Source organism: Heterocephalus glaber, unplaced genomic scaffold, assembly GCF_053883595.1.
Source record: "Heterocephalus glaber isolate CG9 unplaced genomic scaffold, H.glaber_assembly_v1.0 deba00001600, whole genome shotgun sequence".
In the NCBI taxonomy this organism is placed as follows: domain Eukaryota; kingdom Metazoa; phylum Chordata; class Mammalia; order Rodentia; family Bathyergidae; genus Heterocephalus; species Heterocephalus glaber.
In genome coordinates, this window is record NW_028258372.1 from 19,957,567 (window position 1) to 19,978,230 (window position 20,664).

The window sequence follows — 20,664 nt, forward strand, 5'->3', positions numbered from 1 at the left end:
TGTACATATCTCACCTTTACTCCAATTGATGAACAATAAATTCAATGGATGTGGCTGACCAGGGTATTTTGCTGGGAATCCAGCATTGGCTGTCCAAGTCTTCTTTCTTTCTCTCTTAGATTTGTTTTAGTGTATTTTTTTTCTTCAAACTTGTGTCACATACTGAGTAAGAGGGGACTAGAGACTACAGGGGTCTCTAGCAGGTAATATCACAGAATTGTACACTTTGTAATCATAAACAAGGTTTTCTCCTACTTGCAATCGGAAGTCACTCCAGCATTTTAAGCATGAAGTGATCTATCTGATTTACATTTTTTAAAGCTTTTTTAGACAATGTCTCAGTATGTAGTTCAGGTTGTCCTTGAACTCACTATGTAGTCCAGCCTAGTCTTGAATTTATGGCAATCTTCCTGCCTCAGTCTCCCAAGGCATGTGCCATCAGGCCTGGCTTGATTTACATTTTTTAAAGATCATTTTCTGGGGAACAGATTTTGAGGGAGCAAGTATGGGAGCAGCAAAGTTAGTCACCAGGCTTATACTTCAGTACAAATGAGAAATGGTGATGATTTGAGCTAGGCAGCAGAGACAAAGGGTTGTAAAGTGACTTGAAGTCTATTCTAGTGGTAGAAGCAAGTGGACTTGCTAATAGATTGGATATAGGAGGACTGGTGAAAGAAAATCAAACAAGACTAAAAATTTAGGGACAATTAGGTGGGTGATGGTAATAACAAAGGAGGAAATAAATTTTGAAACCTCGATATTGCCTGCCTATCTGTGATGATATTAGTCATAGCATTCAAAGAGATCATCATCTAAGGAGAAAAGGCAAAAAGTTAATTTCTTGAGGATTAGGTTGGGAGCACTCAAAGTTTAGCAGTTGAGCAGAGAATGATCTGGGAAAGGACACTGGAGAAGTAACCAGTGGGGAGGGAAGGCAGGTGAGTGTAGTGTTGAGGAAACTAAGGAGGACAGCTTCAAAGGTAAGACAATAACCAGGTGCTCAAACTGCAGTCATGTGCTTAATGAAGATGGGGACATGGCCTAATGGATTTGGCATTCTGATGGTCATTGGTGACCTTGGGCTCCAGGTTTCCATGGAGGAGAACAGGTGAAAATCCTTGTACATCTGAACAGTGATCATTCTTCCAGCCTGATGCACCGTCTTTGACACTCCAGAAAGATCATTCATAGGGATGAACTCACTAACCTGGGCTCATAATCAGCCTCTTCTATTTGCCCTCTGTGTGAACTTTAATATCCTAAGATCCTTTCTGAGTAATTGTTGTTTCTTCTATAAAATGAGAATAACTACATCTTACAGTATAGTCATGAACACTGCTAGATATTATATGCAAAAGCATTAGGCAGCACAAAGCAGTAAGTGCTCAGTAAATGGTAGCTCTGTTACTTTCATCAGTATCATCTTCCCTATGTTACTTGTCTAATACACCTCAGTGTGTAATCCTTTCTTTTTGTAACTGGCCACCCTGCTTGGCAAGCAGGCACAGAATCATCTTGCCTAACATAGTGCCTAATATGAGCTACATGCTGAATAAAATGTTTATAGTAATGACAATCAAATGGGAAATACTTGCAGAAGAGAAAATCTTAGAGAATGTAAGCAGAAAGTAAAAAGATAGATTCCTTTTCTCTACAAAGACACCCAGGGACCGTGTTGTTCCAAAATTACCGAAGCACAGAAAATAGACCCCTTTTTTGCACTTTTATAGACTAGGATGTCCTTTCTTAAAATTTACCCTCAGGGCTGGGGATTTAGCTCAGTGGCACCATGCCTGTCTCAAAAGTGCAAGGTCCTGAGTTCAATCCCCAGTACCGCCAAAAAAAAAAACTTACCCTTGAATTCTCATTTAGTATTTTCTATAGATATCACTAATCTCTAAAGCAGAACTGTCATTCAAAGAAAATCAGATTTAGTAAGATGATTCAAAATTTTATTGAGTATACTTCCCTAATGGGTATTTTGATTCACATATCCAGGTATTCACTACAAATTGAACAACCAAAGGTTAATTTTAAAGCCCAAAGTAGTCTTGCTATTCATAAAACCTTTTTTTTAAATCCTTCAGTTTATTTCTTTCAGTACTTCTTAATTTCATTCAATGACATCCATTTATCCATTACTAGACATCTCATTTTCAAAAAGAACCTTAGATACTATTTTGTTCCTATTCCAAAACTGCATCTTAACCACCATGAAAAATAGAAACATCAGACTAAGGACCAAAAAATCCATTTAAATCAAGAGAGTAATACTTCCTAGCTATATGTTCTAAAGTAAATCAAAATATTCCTAATGTTTTCTTCATCACCAAAATGAGGATCAACACAGTCACTTTACAAGATTGTTTTGAAAAGTAAATGATATAAAAATATGCAGATGTAATGTATAAATGATAAAGCACCATAAAAAGTAAGGTTGCATTATTCACAAACAATGATGGTTCATTTATTATTCAATGAATGTTTATGAAGCATGACCATGAGGCAGACACTTTGCTAAGCAATAAAGATACAAATTCAAAATTAGTCTTTGGCCCTAAGAAGCTTCAATACATCGCTTCTTGGCCTTTTGGCTAAGATCAAGTGTAGAAGCTTCAATACCTATCAGGAAAACAAAGATACAAGGTGAAAAGAAGCATGTGCTGATTTGGTCCTTGGTGTCAGAATGGAGTATGGAAATGAGGATGGAGGAGGACTTCCTGAGTTGCCCACACTAGAAGGACCTACCAAATTACAGATTCAGCAACAACAAAATAAATCTGTGTCATGCACCCATGTTTATAGTGGCACAGTTCATAATAACAAAAGCTTGGAAACAGCCCAAGTGCCCATTAACTGGAAACTGGATAGAGAAGATGTGTTTTTTTTATAAAATGGAGTACTACTCAGCCATAAAGAATGAGAAACTAGAGACATTTATAGCTAAATGGAGGTACATTGAGGCCATCTTCTTAAGTGAAATAAATAGGACACACATGTGTAAATACCAAATAGTTTCTCTAGTGTGAGAAACTGAAAGTGTAATTAAGGATACACACAGATGAAATTGCCTAATAGCATATTTCTTGGATTGTGTTTCCATTGCGTGTCATATGACTGTATCGAAATTTAAATTAGGGAGAAGTTTGGCTTATGTGGAGTCTGCTAGCTAACGGGAGTTTTTTTCCAGACCACTATTTGTTCAATGTTGGTTTTGTGGACCTTTCTGAAACAAATCACATCTTCTGGTGTCTTGTTGGTGCTTGAGATGGTTTTTTAAGTTATATGGAAAAATGTTTAAGTGCTTTTCAGTTTTGTTTTGGTTGAGTTATACTATATTTGAATATTATTGTAGGTTTTTCCCTTGCATTGTTCTTCTTTGAATGGTTTTTAATTTTTGTATGAGTGTGTTTGATAATAAAGTTATTTTTTAAAATAAAAAATAAATAAATAAAAACTTTGTGTCACTGCTCTGTAGAGTGGTCCACATACTCCTGGATCCAAGCAGTTCAAAAGTGTCCCAGCCCCTCAAGACAGGCTTTCTCAACCTGGCACCACTGGTATTTTGGTCTGGATAATTTTGTGTTGTGGGGCTGTCTAGTGCCTTGTGGAATAACTACCTACTAAATGCCACCAGGGTCTGCCCCTATTCAACTGTGACATCAGAAACTTCTTCAGACATTGCCACATGCTCTGAGGAGCTAAGTTGCCCCAAGTTGAGAACTTCTCCTTGAAAGTCATGGAAAACCAGTGCAGGTGCTTCTAGGAGGAATGTAATTAGACTTACATTGGTCCTGAATAAACCCTGAATGAATGAATGAATGAGTCTCCCAGAACCCCTTTGGCATATTGCTCTTAGTCTTATCAAAGGAGCTCTGGGCTGCTAATTTAAGTTTTTCAAGTGCCCAAGTGAAAGGTAACAATAACACTAGGATCCATTTATACAGTGCTTCATACAAGCTGTATGATCCTGCCCAAGCAGCTCAAACTGTCTGAGCCTTGAGTTCTTAAATGGGGATAATAAATTCTGTTTTACAAGGTCATTGGGAAAATTAAATGAGATAATTGCAGTAAAACATACTGGCTTAGAAGGCTTCACATTCTCTTTTGGTAGAATTAAGAGGAAGAATCTCAGAGCAGCTTCCTGCCCACAAGTTTTACCCCCTAAAATGAACTAAAGCAGAGCTGGGTGTGGTGCCACACACCAGCAATCCCAGTACTCGGGAGGCTGAGGCAGGAGGATCGCCACAAGTCTGAGACCAGCCTGAGCTATACAGTGAGTTCAAGGCCAGCCTGAACTACATAGTGAGACTCTAACTAAAATAAAATTAATAAAATATAATGAACTAAAGCAGTTTGTGGACTAAAGCAGTTGAGTGGAGTGCACTGTGGTAGAAACTGACACATCAGATATCCAGCTCATCCCTCATGGGCAATGGGCCAGATAAAAGGTCAGAGAGTTGTTACTTGCCAAGAGCCACACAACCTCTAAGTGGCAACTTGAACATGAAAGGCTCAGCACTCTGATCTGGCCAACCTGCTGGCTTGAACAAACTGCAGATTGGTTGGATTGCAGATTTGGGGAAAGTGCTTTTTGTATTCAGTGTTCTGAAGTTTTGTATAGACATAGATCACCAAATCTGGAAATGTCTTCTGAAAATAATGGGAAGGATCCCCAATTATTTTCTTCATCCTGAAATGAAAACATGAATGGTTTAGCACACTTGCCCCAAGCACCCCACCTTCACAGAATATGACCCAAAGGTTCACAACTCTTTCTTGATTTCTAGTGAAAAATGAATAAGGACTTGGGGATCTGATTAAGCAAGACCTTTCTTTTAATTCCTTAGTAATTCTGCAAATGTTGACCACTTAATTTTTCTGAACTTCAACTTTTTCATTCATAAAACAGAAGTAATATAATTCTACAATCTCTTATGTACAAACTTCAAATTCAAAAGAGCTCTGAACCAAAAAGCTTTGAGTGTGTGTGTGTGTGTTATCATTTTTTGCTATCAATTTTGGCATCAAAAGCTGATTTAACCAACATAGGGTTGTTGTTTGACTTTTGTTAATGCAGAATTTTTTCATCCAGCTGTCTGATCTCTTGGGTTACTCACACAAGAAATCACTAGCTTCTGGTTTAGTGGTCCCTGCAAAAAGTAAAAAGGAAGACAAGAGCCTGCCAGACCTGTCCATAATTAATTGTAAGGCCACAGTGATACCCTTTTCTCAACAGAGAGGAAAAATTGCTCTTCTTTTATCAAAATAAATTCTTTCTGTGCAGATATGTATGTGAGACTAGATGTTTAAACTGTTCTCATTTCACATGTGATTTATAAAATGAAAACAATATTTACCATTCATTTTTTTCCTCATCAATATGTTCTCCTATATTCCGGATGAACTTCAGCAGATCACCCACAGTGTTCTGGTAAAAATTGCCACTTTTTTTATAGAACTCATCCATTTTTCCCATAAGGATTTCATCAATCTAAAAAACAAGATATTGCACATAAAGGTGGTGGTAACAAAATAAATCTGATGGCATGTTAATACTAAAAGACAAGATACAAATTTGAATATATGCTACTTGACTAAAAACTAAAACAGATCAATAGAAAGAATGAAAGTAAGTGCAACCTACCACAATGCTAACTGTAGTTGTGTTTGTATGCAGGACTATATGTAACTTTAAATTTGTGTCTATCTTTACCAGTGAGCTCTTGCCATAAGAAGTGAGATTTCTGGCCGTGGTCTCAGCCGCCCGACCGCCCGCCCGCCCCGGAGGTGGAGGAGCGAACCGCCCCCCCCCCCCGGGCGTCACCTCAGCCCGCCACCGCCTCCTGTGAGCTGGGAGCCGCGGCCGATGCGATTCGGGAGAGCGCGGCCGGAGCGCAGGTTTGATAATGGGCTGCATTAAAAGTAAGGCAGACAAAAGTCCAGCCATTAAATACAGAACTGAAAACACTCCGGAGCCTGTCAGTAGCGGTGCCGGCCATCAGGGAGCAGAGCATACTGCGGTGGCCCCGGGCTGCCTCTTCAGTGAAGGGCACATGGGCGAACTTCAGCAGCCTCTCCCTAACACCATTTGGGGGATCCTCAGGGGTGACTCCTTTTGGGGGAGCGTCTTCCTCCTTCTCAGTGGTGCCCAGTTCTTATCCTGCTGGTTTAACAGGTGGTGTTACTACATTTGTGGCCTTATATGATTATGAAGCTAGAACTACAGAAGACCTTTCATTTAAGAAGGGTGAAAGATTTCAAATCATTAACAATACGGAAGGAGACTGATGGGAAGCGAGATCAATCGCAACAGGAAAGAACGGCTACATCCCCAGCAATTATGTGGCGCCTGCAGATTCCATTCAGGCAGAAGAATGGTATTTTGGCAAAATGGGGAGAAAAGATGCTGAATGATTACTTTTGAATCCTGGGAATCAACAAGGTATATTCTTAGTAAGAGAAAGTGAAACTACTAAAGGTGCTTACACCCTCTCTATTCGTGATTGGGATGAGGTAAGGGGCGACAATGTGAAACACTACAAAATCAGGAAGGTTGACAGTGGTGGGTACTATATCACAACCAGAGCACAGTTTGAAACGCTGCAGAAATTGGTGAAGCACTACACAGAACATGCTGATGGTTTATGCCACAAGTTAACAACTGTGTGTCCAACTGTGAAACCCCAGACTCAAGGTCTAGCAAAAGATGCTTGGGAAATTCCTCGGGAGTCTTTGCGACTAGAGGTCAAACTACGACAAGGATGCTTCGGTGAAGTATGGATGGGAACATGGAATGGAACCACAAAAGTAGCAATCAAAACTCTAAAACCAGGTACAATGATGCCAGGAGCTTTTCTTCAAGAAGCGCAAATAATGAAAAAACTAAGACATGATAACCTTGTTCCACTCTATGCTGTTGTTTCTGAAGAGCCAATTTACATTGTCACTGAATTTATGTCCAAAGGGAGCTTATTAGATTTCCTTAAGGAAGGAGATGGGAAGTATTTGAAGCTTCTACAGCTGGTCGATACGGCTGCTCAGATTGCCGATGGTATGGCATATATTGAAAGAATGAACTACAATCCACCGAGATCTTCGGGCTGCTAATATTCTTGTAGGAGAAAATCTTGTGTGCAAAATAGCAGATTTTGGTTTAGTAAGATTAACTGAAGACAATGAATACACTGCAAGACAAGGTATGGTCAACCGCGAGGTGCTGGAGCAGGTGGAGCGGGGATACAGAATGCCCTGCCCTCAGGGCTGCCCAGAGTCCCTCTATGAATTGATGAACCTTTGCTGGAAGAAGGACCCTGATGAAAGACCAACACTTGAATATATTCAGTACTTCTTGGAAGACTACTTCACTGCTACAGAGCCACAGTACCAGCCAGGAGAAAATTTATAACCCAAATAGCCTATTTTATATGCACAAATCTGCCAAAATGTAAAGAATTTGTGTAGAGTTCCTTGTGGACAGGAATCAGAAGAAGGTCTTCTTCATTCTGCATGTTTTTAATGGTAAACTGGAATTCCAGCTATGGTTGCACAAAACCACTTTTTTTTTCCTCCAAGTGTTAAACTTTAAAGTACCAATGATGAATTTTTCAATTTATTGCAGGGTCCAAAGACAGTAGAGCTAAGATATTGATGAGAGTATGAGTGATAGAATGGTAGAGAAGAGCAGCAAGGCTACTGTTTTAAATCATTTCCTTTCTTTTCTCCCCCAAACTCAGAATTATTTTCTATAGTAGAAATTATTTCTCATAATTTTAAGAGAAATATTTATTATTAAAGACAAAACTTGGGAGGTAAAAAGTTATACTGTAAGTAAAATCTAAAGAAACTCATAGGACCAAATAATTGCATTCCAGTTTTTTAAAAAAAAATCTGTTGGATTTATTATTCTCAAAAGTTTTTTTCTGTGTTAAACAGGCCATCTGCAGTATTAACATATGCCTCCTTTTGTGTGGAAATAGTCTAGGCTTTTCAAAAGCAAAAAAAAGAAGGATTTTTTAAACAGGATTTAAAACTTGACTAAATGTTAGAGCACAGCAGTGTAATGCACTGTGTTTATACTAAGATTCTTGGAACTGGAAAGTAGAAAAAATTTTTTCACTGAAGTTGTTTTCTGAATAGTTCAGTATAGAATAATGAAGGTTACCTGAAAAGTGAGTTAATCTATTATATGGTTGCATTGATTTTTTTAAAGGCAGTATATAACTGAAATTGTACTATCCAATCCAAGGGGAAATCTTTTAATTTTTAGATGGCATGAAAAGTAAGACCCAACATTTGAGCAGTCCATTCTTTAAAAATAGACTTGGTACTGTGAGATGTTGCTATTGTGGTCTTACGGTGATGGGTGCCACAAATAGAAAAATCACTAGATCAGGGACTTGAATGCACTTTGCTTGTTTTAAATATAGACTGAGAGAGAGGGAAAATGTATTTAAAAGAAATATGAGAAAAGAACATGTGAAAGTTTTGCAGGTAGAGGGCTGGAATGTAATGTTTAATGTTGATGTCATGGAGGACAAAGTGGCTTTGCTGGCACTCAAAGCTCCTCACTTAATTGTTTTACTGAGACTTAAAGAGTTACAAGCTATATCTGTAAAACTAATCTTTCTTAATATACACCCTAAATGAGTGTTATGTCCTCAAAATAGTGAAGTGAAGGCTTCACACTAATTCCAGTGACAGCTTTTACGCAAACCCTTTTTAGAACTCTTTTCAACCCATGTTTGAATCTTCATTCTTTTAGAAAATATACTTCATGGTTATTTTTCCCTTTGGGAATATAGCTGATTTGGAGAGGAAAACTTATTCAGAATAATAACATACATATTCAAACAAGGCCAGTTTTGACTATTTGAAGCATAAAATGAAACATGCAAAGTAAGACTGATTTTTCCAACTAACTTAGAAAGAAATTCCAAGATGTGAATTTGAATAGCAGCATTACTGGCTTAAGAGTCTAGCAGAGAAAAGCTGAATTTGATAAATAAGTCTAGTATTCATGTTTTTAAAAACAGTTTTATAGTCACACATTAAACCATTATATAAGGTTCCTGTATTTTCAGCATATAATTTGTAGCTACCATCACCCACCTGATTTAATCATGAAATTAGAAATTCTGTGCCATGGTATAGATGTTCACATCCAAACAATTTTAAAATGTGCAAGTTGGCAACAGTATTGGTACTAAAAAGTATGGTTGTGTCCTCTGTTTACATAGCCTGTTAGTGTTGAATCCCCTGACCAAGAGGGGCTTCCTGGGAAGAGCGGCATCATTATTTCCCCTAACATAGACAACCTGTGACATGAGTTTTTAAAAGGGCTTTATGTGAACTATGATATTGTAATTTTTGTAAGCATCTTCAAAGGAGTAGCAAAACGATGTTTATTTACTAATTCTGATCAGGAAAATTGATGGTATTCATTAGATTTTAACTGGAGCAGTTCCTTCTAATCATAATTGTACAGTCAGGATAAAACACTAACTTAATGTGTATTCATTTTAAATTGTTATGTATTTTTACATTGCCAAGAAAAATAAACTGTTTTGTATATTTGAAGTTTTTTCCAACAGCTTTCGTCTTCAGTGTCTCAATGTGGAACTTAACCCTTACCAAAAGTAGAAGTTGGCAAAAACAGCTTTCTAGCAGAAATACTTTTTTTAATGAATGATACCCTAAAACAATATTTTTATAAAATACTATATTGTTTTGTGGATAATTGAAATAAAAATTCTCATTGAATGAACCTGTTTATCTTTTCAGTTGCTATTCATATATTTTCTCATTACTTTTTAAAGAAAATTGATATATCCTAAATTTATTCTTCCACTGGAAAATTTAGTTACATGTAACTTCTGAGCAGAGCTAAGTCAACTCTTTATTATATTTAATATATTATTAATAAACTTATTCCATGTGATTAGTTTTCCATGTCAGATGAGTGTCACATTTTTTATAAGTACTTCTTTTTAAAAAAATTACAGCAAATACAGTCAGTGTGTCACATAAAGTAAGCTCAGTGACTCGAGGTAAGCTGTTCATAGAGGACCTATGTGAAGGACATAGCAGAATGACTGCTTTTGACTATAAGAGACTTAACTTTCTAAAAATGCATAATGTGTGGGCCATATCTCTATATGTGATGTACTATGTTTAATGAAAGTAAAACTATCTAATATTAAATTCTAAATGGCCAAAAAAAAAAAAGAAATGAGATTTCTTAAAATATGATTTAAAAGTTTTTTTTTAATTCATATACTAGTAAATTTAATCATTATACTATACAATTTTTATCTTTTCAAATTCACACTTGATTACAATCATTTCCTCCTTAAAGAGGCTTTTTCAGATGGAAAGCTGCCCTGGTAGCAGTTGCCACCTATGTGTAGTTTATTTTTGTTTAACCATATTTCCAACAGGTTACTTGTTCCTACTTGCCTCTAGTGTCCCAGGACAACTCCCTTCATATTAATGCCTTACTCTTTCTCTTTGATTGTCACCCTTGTAGGGGGACCCCATATTTGGAAAGAGCTTAGAGTAAGAGAACAGGATGACATGTTACCATATTGCCAGGAAGCCAGTCACTTAGGAAGAGGAACTAGTGCCTGAACCAACCCCAGTGTGGGTACTGCTGAGACGGCCTAGAGCACACACCATGAACAGTGGTGGCCACAGTAGTGTACCTTGGGAAACTTAGATCATACATCTATGCTGCCAAAATCAAACCATTTGACCACAAAAATGGGCAAGGCACTAAAATCAACAGAAATACACAGTCTAAGATGGATATGATAAGGCAAGACTTGAAGTCAATCAAAAATCAATATAAGTCAGTGAAATCTAGGAGGAAAACTGCAATGAATTGGGAAACAAAAGAAGAGGTTTTTCTTCCCAGCTCTGCTAACTCTGGGTGTCCTCTGGCACTCTGGTATTATCTCTAAGCCTCAATTTCCTCAGGAATTAAATGAGTTGATGGAGTGGACAGCACTGTGGCTTTTGTGGAGTACAGTGGCCTAAGCACATGGCCTCTGCAGCTGATCCTTCCAGCTTCAAATCGTGCCACACCCCTTCCTGGCTCTGTGCCTTTGGAAAAATTATTTGTCTGTGCCTAATCTTACCCATCTACAAACCTTAGAAGCTGTTTGAAGATTGAATGGTAACATGTATGAAGTCCTGAGGCCCATGACTGCCATTTACCATGATAAAATCATTACCTGTCTCTATCTGCTCTAATTTCAAATTTCTCTTCCCAAAGTTTAAGTGTGAGCTGAAGTTTTATAGACATTTATGGAACTTAAAGACTAGCTGAGAAAAGAGACATTAAATCAGCATTGTGAGTGTGAACTGTAGTCTAGAGACCAGCTAGGGAAAAAAATTAACAAGAACCTGAAACAAAGAGGCTTTGGAAAAGAAGAGACATGGGATAAAAAGTTGTTGATTGCAGTAAAAAATCTGACGATGTGGATTATTCCATAGTTCTTTGTACATGTCTTCAGGGTGCCCAGCACGCACAACACAGCATCGTTTTTGTGGGTCTCTCAGCCCCACAGACACTATGCATTTTCTGCTTTATGGGCCCAGGCCCTCATATTGGCCAACCACATAACTGATATTTTGTAGATATTTTAAAATTAATAACAATAAAAGTTCTGATACTAAAGACTAGAGATAGACACAGCTCCCAGCAAGAAGAGGCCTCTGGGTTGGCATGCCATGGCTCCCAGCCCAGAGGAGACTTCCAGATCAGTGTGCCACAGCTCCCAGCCAGGAGGAGGCTTCTGGGTAGGTGTGCCACAGCACCCAGCATGGAAGAGGCTTCTGGGTAGGCATGCCCCAGCTCCCAGCCTGGAGGAGGCTTCTGGGTAGCCATGCCACAACTTCCAGCCCAGAGGAGAGCTCCAGGTCAGTGTGGCACAGCTCCCAGCCAGGAGAAGGCTTCCGGGTAGGTGTGCAACAGCTTCCAGCATGGAAGAGGCTTCTGGGTAGGGGTGCCAAGGCTCCTAGCCTGGAGGAGGCTTCTGGGTAGGCATGCCACAGCTCCCAGCACAGAGGAGGTGAGCTGTGCACCACCTCCCCACCCGGTGAAATGAGAAGACAGGTAAACAAGCCTCAGAACCAGACTTCCAGATCACCTACAGCAACCCCAAAAAGAAACCAGGTGGAACACTCTGACACTCAAGAACCTAGACTCTCTGAACTAGCAACAAAAGAGGATCTGGAAAAAATGAAATCAGAAATAATTTCTCACATAACAGCAAAGATTGGGCCCATAGTGCAAGACATGATTAACAAATCCAGAGAGGATATAGATAAAAAAAAATAGAGGAGCTGAGGACCATGATGGAATGCCAACATAGGAAACAAATTGAATCCATAAAACAGATGCAAACAGATTTCCAGGAGATTAAAAACTCCATTGAAAATCTATGCAGCAGAATGAGCGAATGTGAAGACAGAATTTCAGATATAGAAGATAAGATTGCAATTAGTGACCAGGAAAAGAAAAAATTCCTTAAAATTGTAAAGGACCATGAGAAATCAATCCAGCAGCTGCTAGATGATGCAAAGAACAATAACATAAGACTGATTGGAGTCAATGAAGAAACAGGAGAGAGTGCAGATGACATAAAAAAACTGTTCACAGTAGGGATGGCAAAAAATTTCCCAAGCAGGGGAAAATAATTTGACATACAGATAAGTGAGGCATATAGGATTCCAAACAGCCTTGATTAAAAAAAACTGAACATAGGCATATAATTGTTAAGATTCCAGAAACACAACAGAAGAACAAAATTCTACAAGCAGTTAGAGAAAAGAAACAAATCACATACAAAGGAAAGCCCATCAGAATCAAAGCAGACTTCTCAATGCAAACCCTTAAGGTAAGAAGAACTTGGAGTGATGTGTTTCAAGTCCTAAAGGAAAACAACCTCCAACCCAGATTGATGTACCCTGGAATACTATCTTTCAAAATTGATGGCGAAATAAGATACTTTCATGACAAAGAGCACCTTAGGAACTTCATGAATACCAAACCAGCACTCCAAAAATTTTATACAAAATCCTAGGAAAACACAATAAGGATCACAACCCCAGGAAGCCAAGGGGGATGAATCCGCTGGGCACAACAAGAAATTAAAAGCAAAGGAGGAGTATCAAACAAAAAGAAAAAGGCATGACAATGATAACTCAATACATATCAGTTATAACCATCAATGTAAATGCTCTCAACTCACCAATCAAAAGAAATGGACTGGCAGAATGGATGAAGAAGCAAGATCCACCAATATGCTGCATAAAAGAAACACACTTAATTCAAAAAGAAATTCATAGACTGAAAGTTAAAGGCGGGGAAACAATACTCCATGCAACAGGAACCCCCAAAAAAGCAGGAGTAGCTATTCTCTTTGCAAACCAAGTGGATTTCAAACCCACACTGATTAAGAGAGACAAAGAAGGACACTATATCCTTGTAAAGGAAACAATCCAAGAGGAAGAGATGACAATCATAAATATCTATGCACCAAACACTAGTGCACCCAACTATACAAAACAAATACTAACAGATATGAAAAACATATAAGCACTAATACAGTAGTAGTGCAGGACCTCAATACCTCATTGTCACAAATATAGATAGATCAACTGGACAAAAAACAAGCAATGAAATACTAGAACTCAATCAAACTCTTGAACATATGAACTTAACATATATTTACAGAGTGTTTCCCCCACAAAATCCAAACACATTCTTTTCAGCTGCACACAGGTCATTCTCCAAAATAGATGACATACTTGCTCATAGAACATACTTAGGTAAATGCAAAAGAATTGAAGTTATCCCCTGTATATTATCAGACCATAGTGCAATGAAATTGGAGATCCATAGCAAAAGAAACTGCAAAAACTTCATAAACACATGGATATTGAACATCACACTTCTGAATAACCAATGGGTCAAAGAGGAAATTAAAGAAGAAATGAGACAGTTCCTTCAAATAAATGATAATGACAACACGACATATCGGAATCTATGGGACACAATGAAAGCAGTCTTACAAGGGAAATTCATAGCAGTGAATACTCATATTAGGAAAACAGAGCAAGCCCAATTAAACAACCTGATGCTGAACCTCAAGCTTCTTGAAAGAGAAGAGCAGGACAAACACAAAGCTCAAATGAGGGAGGAAATTATAAAGATCAGGGCAGAAATCAATGCAATGGAGACTACAAGAATGATACAAAAAAATCAATGAAACCAAGAATTGGTTTCAAAGGAATAAACAAAATTGACAAACCTTTAGGCAACCTTATCAGAAAAAGGAAAGAAAAGGCCCAAATCCATGCAATTAGGAATGAAAAGGGTGAAATTACAACAGACCCACCAGAATCCAGAGGATCATCAATACCTACTTTGAGAAACTATATGCAAATAAGATGGAAAACACAGAAGAAATGGACAGATTCCCAGACACATACAAACTATCAAAGTTGAATGAAGAAGACAGAAAAATTCTAAACAACCCAATATCAATCAATGAAATTGAAAACGTAATTAAAAACTTACCAACCAAGAAAAGCCTGGGTCCTGATGGATTTATTGCTAAATTCTACAAGACATTTAGAGAGGAACTATTGCTGCTAATATTTAAACTCCTCAACAAAATTGAAAGGGAAGCAATACTCCCAAATTCATTCCTGGAAGCAAGCATCACCTTGATCCCCAAAGCAGAGAAAGACCCAACTGAAAAGGAGAACTACAGGCCAATCTCACTAATGAACATAGATGCAAAAAGCCTTACTAAGATACTGGCAAGTAGAATGCAGAAGATCATCAAGATCATACACCCTGACCATGTGGGATTCATCCCAGGGATTCAGGGATGGTTCAACATATGCAAATCAATCAATGTAATACACTATATCAATAGAGCCAAGGACAAAAACCATATGATCATCTCAACAGATGCAGAAAAAGCATTTGACAAAATCAAACATGCGTTTATGAAAAAAACCCTACAAAAAATTGAATAGACAGTCTCTACCTCAATCTGATAAAAGCCATCTATGAAAAACCAATAGCCAATATCATACTCAATGGTCAAAAACTGAAATCCTTCACACTAAAGTCAGGAACAAGACAAGGATGTCCACTATCACCACTCCTGTTCAATAGTTTTGGAAACATTAGCCACAGCAATTAGACAAGAGAAAGAAATAAAAGGAATCAAGATAGGAAATGAAGAAGTCAAATTGTCATTATTTGCAGATGACATGATACTCTATAGAAGACCTCAAGAACTCCATCAAAAGTCTTCTAGACTTACTAACCAAATTCAGTAAAGTAGCTGGATACAAGATCAACACACAAAAATCAATAGCTTTCCTCTACACGAACAACAGACTCACTGAGGCAGAAATAAGGCAAACAATTCCTTTCACAATAGCATCCAAAACACTGAAATATCTAGGAATAAACCTAACAAAAGAAATCAAAGACCTCTCCTCTGAAAACTATAGCACTTTGAAAAAAGAGATTGAAGGGGATATCAGAAAATGGAAAGACATCCCTTGCTTCTGGGTAGGAAGGATCAACATAGTGAAAATGGCCATACTTCCAAAATTGCTATATAGATTCAATGCAATCCCAATTGAAATCCCAGCAGCATATTTCATGGACCTTGAGAAAAAAATCCAAAAATTCATTTGGATCAAAAAAAGACCCAGAATATCAAATGGAATGCTAGGTAACACAGACATGGCAGGGGTTATTACAACCCCCAACTTGCAACTATACTACAAAGCTACTGTGATAAAAACAGCACAGTACTGGCAAAGAAATAGACCTGAGGACCAGTGGAACAGATTAGAAGATGCAGAAACAACTCCAGACACACTCAGCCACCTCATCTTTGACAAAAGAGCCAAACACCCTCACTGGAGGAAAGATAGCCTCTTTAATAAATGGTGCTGGAGAAATTGGGTTAAACTTGCCAAAGACTAAAACTAGACCTGTATCTCTCACCATGCACGAAAGTAAAATTGAAATGGATTAAAGATCTAAATATAAAAACAGAAACCCTGAACTGGCTGGAACAGAGGTTAGGTTGAACTCTTGAAGACATTGGGGTAGGAAAAGACTTTATGAACAAAACCTCAGTTGCCCGTGAACTAGCACAAACAATGAACAACTGGGATCTCTTCTTACTAAAAAGCTTCTGCACATAAGAGAAACCATCAACAGTGTGAAGAGACAACCCACAATGTGGGAAAATATTTTCACCAGCAGTCCCTCAGACAAAGATCTACTATCTCAAATCTATAAAGAACTTTAAAAAAGTCAGATCCCCCAAATTTAAAGACCCAATCCAAAAATGGGCATCTGAAATGAACCGACATTTCTCACACAAAGAAGTAGAAATGGCAAATAAACATATGAAAAAATGTTCAACATCAGTGATCATTCATTCAAGAGATGCAGATGAAAACAGTGCTAAGATTCCACCTCACCCAGAAAGAATGGCTGCTATCATGAAATCAACCAATAACACATGCTGCCAGGGCTCTGGGGAAAGAGGAACCCTGCTCCACTGTTGGTGGGAGTGTAGACTGGTGCAACCACTGTGGAAATCAATATAGAGATACTTCAAAGAAATAGGATTGGAAGTTCCATTTGACCTAGCTATCCCCCTGCTCGGTATCTTCCACAAAGAATTAAAAGAAATCTTACCACACTGATGTATGTGCACCCATGTTTGTAGCAGCTAAGTTTGTGATAGCTAAAACTTGGAAGCAACCCAATTGCCCATCAACTAGATAAAGACAATGTTGGGATTTTTATAAAACTGAGTACTACTCAGCCATAAAGAAGAAGAAACTGGAGACATTTATAGCTAAATGGATGCACATTGAGGTGATACTCTTAAGTGAAATTAATAGCACACACGTGTAAGTACTGAATAGTTTCTCTAGTGTGAGAAACTGAAAATGTAAATAAGGACTAAAAGGTATAATAGATAATGTGAGATAGGAAGAAAAGGGGCAAAGGGGAAGGGAAAATGGGAGGGGTAGGGGAAAAGAAAGAAGGGAATGGAATTAATGTGAGAAAAAGAAAAAATGGAAACAGTCTTTGTAAACAGGGAGGGATGGAGGGGTTGATGGGAGGGCAGGGGAATGGGGAAAAATTAAGATCCAAGAGAGATTATGTAGAGCTGCAAATTTCCAATGATGAATATTATATTGTATACCTAAAATGTACCCATAAATTTATTTTTTTAATTAATAAATAAAGAAATGCTTGAAGAAAATATTAAAAAGCCAAAAGAAAAAAAAAGAGGAACAGGGCTATGACAGCGAGAAAGAAAGAGTAGAAGAAGCCAGCAAAAGCAGATTCCCCTAAGACAAAGAAGTGCTCTCTGGAGAAGGCAGCTGGTGAAGCGCTGAGAGAGTCCAAGGTGAACGGGGACGATCACCACGAGGAGGACATGGACATGAGCGACTGAGCGCTGCTGCATGGACTCTTGTGTACGTGCGTCAGTGTCATTCCTTTGTGTTCGCTCCTCAAACCTAGACGTGTTCAGCTCTGAGTTACAGGTTATAAATCTCCGATAGCGACATTAGTTATTGACATCCGAAAGAAGGCTTGTAGAAACAGTAGCTGGGAAGAATTCTTGTAGAAAGAGTAGCTAGGAAGCAGCTCTCGCCCTGGTGAGGTGTGAAGGAGTAACCCAGCAGTCTCGCCACCCTGTCCTGGGCTGCTGCATCACAAAGCGACAGCTGCATGTGTCCACAGCAGGCATGGGGCGTCAGTGCTGTGTGAGCTCCTCTCTTAAGTACATAACTTATAGTCTCCAGAAATTGGTTCATTGCCATAATAGAGCCATATAGGGAATCCACTGATTGCATGTTCTTGTGTCAAGAATATCCTAAATGTCATTAAAATCCTCCACAGGATGGATCTGCTTATGGTCTTGTTTGTTGACATGACAAAATAACATTCTTAGAGTTACATCTGGAAATGAGCATTTGAAATAGATAATCCTTTAAGCCTTGTGGCTCAATTTTTGTGGCTTTTGTTTAACTTTGAAAGGTTATATATGCACTAACATTTTTGATGGCTAATTACAGAAACAAGATTTCACATAAAATTGTGTTTAGTGGTGAGCAAATAGCAACATATTTTGAAGTAGAGTTGTATATGTTTTCATAGGTGTTTGGGATTTTTTTTTCCTGAAATAATTTATTCCACTTCCACATCATTAAAAGCTGTCCCCCTCTCCCGAGTTGACCCTTAAAAGGCATTTAATCTTTTGTCCTGATTTTCAATTTTCCACTTTTATTGTTTTAAGCTCAGTGTTGGTAAAAAAAAAAAAGGGGAATAGTGCATTTTAAATTGATCATCATACTTTTAAAACAAATCTACTTGATAATGTACTTTTATTTTATATCAAGTTGTATAAAACCAATAAATTTGTGTTGTTATTTCTGCAGTGGTAACCTTCAGGCACACAGTGATTATCTGCAAAGTAGTGAGCAACTGTTTTCTTAGTTACAGGAGTTTCAAGCTTTACTTTTGTGCAGTAAAAACAAAAGTAGGCTACAGTCTTGTCATGTTGATGTACAATTTCTGAAATTGTTTTACAAGACTTTGATAATATAACCCTTAAACTTATGTTCCAGTTCCTGTAAAACCATATTTGTATTTATTTACACTGTTGAATGTATGACATTTACCTCATTTTACCCTTTCTGCCCACATTTGAATACAGTCACAGAATGAAGTCCCCCCGCTTAGTGCTAGCTGCTGTCAGAATTGTCACAGCCATTCCTATCCAAAAGCCTTTCTCAGTGGGAAGGTTATTTGGATAACACAGTGAACTTTTAGGGGAAACAGATGGTCCCACCTACAACAAGTAAATTTGTATTTTCAGTGAAATGTAACTATTTGCCTTTTCCAAAATAGTGTAGAAGATGTCAATAACCTGTATCTACTGTACCATACTAAATAGTATATTTATTCACTTAGGGAATTAGTGTTTGGGCAGCTGGGCTTAAGGGGAACAGCCTTGGAATTGTAGTTTTTATTCAAGTTTTGAGTATCACTTGGTTTTTTAAAAACCTGTTCTAAAATTGAAATGCCATATAGAAAAGCAGTGTTTTTAAAGTTTGTAGTTAACTTTTTAAAGATTTTATCAAAGGAATTTTGTCTATAGCAAGTGTAAGAAGTTTTAGTAATGGGCTGAATATTCACTGCATTTTTTAAAACAAAGTTGTATGCAAATAACATTTGTTTAAACTTCCAAGAACTTTTTTTTAGTAAAGTTTAACCATGTAACATGACCATTTTATGAGTCAAGAGTGTGTAAAATAGTGGCACTGTGTAGGGAGAATCCAGTCAGAGCTGTTCCCTGGCCTACGTCCCCAAGGGCATGATTTTCACTGCTTGGAGGGCATGAGCACAGGGGCCTCTGCCCTGAAGGAAGGCGCACGGAAAATTCTGTATCCCAGCACTAGAACACAAGTCTTTAACACATGAGAATCAGGTGAAACCAAGTGAACGATGCCTCCAGAGTTCTGTTCTGTATCTGGTAGTAAAGCAATTTTAAAATAAAAGTGGTTTTGTTAGAAAAAAAAAAAGTTGGAAAAACTAACATAAAACATTGTACAAACTCATTTCTGGAATAACTCCTAGGCCAAAGTGACTGTTCATACCTTATCTTTCCACTTATCAAAACTTCTGGAACATTCAGATGACCCAGGTTGTAGCAGTTTGAGGATCTCACTATCAGATTTTCTCACTTTGATGTCATTTTCATTTCCTACATTCCGAAGTGTCCTATAGCGGCTGAAGGTGACAGAATTATCATGGTTATTTCACTCTTCCCACTCTTTGCAAACACAGAAAACTGATAGATTTTATTTTCTAAGAAAAATAGTAAAGCTCTTCAAAAATTCTTCATGATAGAAGAGGTATCCAATCTTTCTTCCCTCCTATTCTTCAGAAGAGGAAGGCAGAACCAGGAAGTTAAATCACCTCTCCATGGGTACACAGCCAGAGTATGTCAAGCTGAAAGAAAATCCTGGACTGGCTAATTCCCAGCACACACCCTCACCCTCACCCTCACTACCTCACTCTCCCTTCTGGACCCTTGTGATATACACTCAGTTTTACTTACTTCTCCCAAGTCCAAAAGAAGGGATGACTCAGAAGGTTGTTCAGATAGTCTCTCATATTTTCCCCAGGGCAGAGCAAGTGATGAATGAGGTCCTTAGTTTCCTCATCTGGAGAAAGTTGAAGCACTTGTTCAATACTTTGAGCCTTCAGCCTCTCAAAAGGAATCTCTCCTTTCTTTACTACATACAGGGCCAGCCGTCCAAGGGCCTGTACAAGGGCCACAAAACAGCCAAAGGTGATTATGAGTTTCCTTTCTTCTTGGGTAACCTTGGAAGATGTAACACAAGATGCATGCACATGAAGGATGGGAGGAGTCCACAAGCATGGTAGGGAAAAAAGGCACAGGCCTGTGCATATAGAGCTCTTCAAAGCAATATGTGGTCCACACAGTTCATGTTTATGAAAAGCAAATGGTAACCCTAGCCCAGAGTTGTCAGGGCAGACTACTTAGAGGAAGAGGGATTTGAATT

The 20,664-nt window shown here is 38.1% G+C and overlaps 1 protein-coding gene and 1 pseudogene across 1 annotated transcript in view; one reads left to right on the top strand and one right to left on the bottom strand.

The window, feature by feature from the left end:
• Positions 1-1,920: 1,920 nt before the first annotated feature.
• The window catches only part of Rnasel (ribonuclease L), a 46,301-nt gene continuing 27,557 nt past the window's right edge, over positions 1,921-20,664 (bottom strand). Inside the window, exons 4-7 of the mRNA XM_004862830.3 lie at positions 20,196-20,401; positions 19,732-19,864; positions 5,361-5,494; positions 1,921-4,693 (exon numbers count right to left, since the gene is read on the bottom strand). Coding sequence (XP_004862887.2) covers positions 4,516-4,693; positions 5,361-5,494; positions 19,732-19,864; positions 20,196-20,401 — 651 coding nt within the window. The 3' untranslated portion in view covers positions 1,921-4,515. The remainder of the gene's footprint in view (positions 4,694-5,360; positions 5,495-19,731; positions 19,865-20,195; positions 20,402-20,664) is intronic.
• Positions 5,883-7,454, top strand: LOC110345468 (tyrosine-protein kinase Yes pseudogene; annotated as a pseudogene).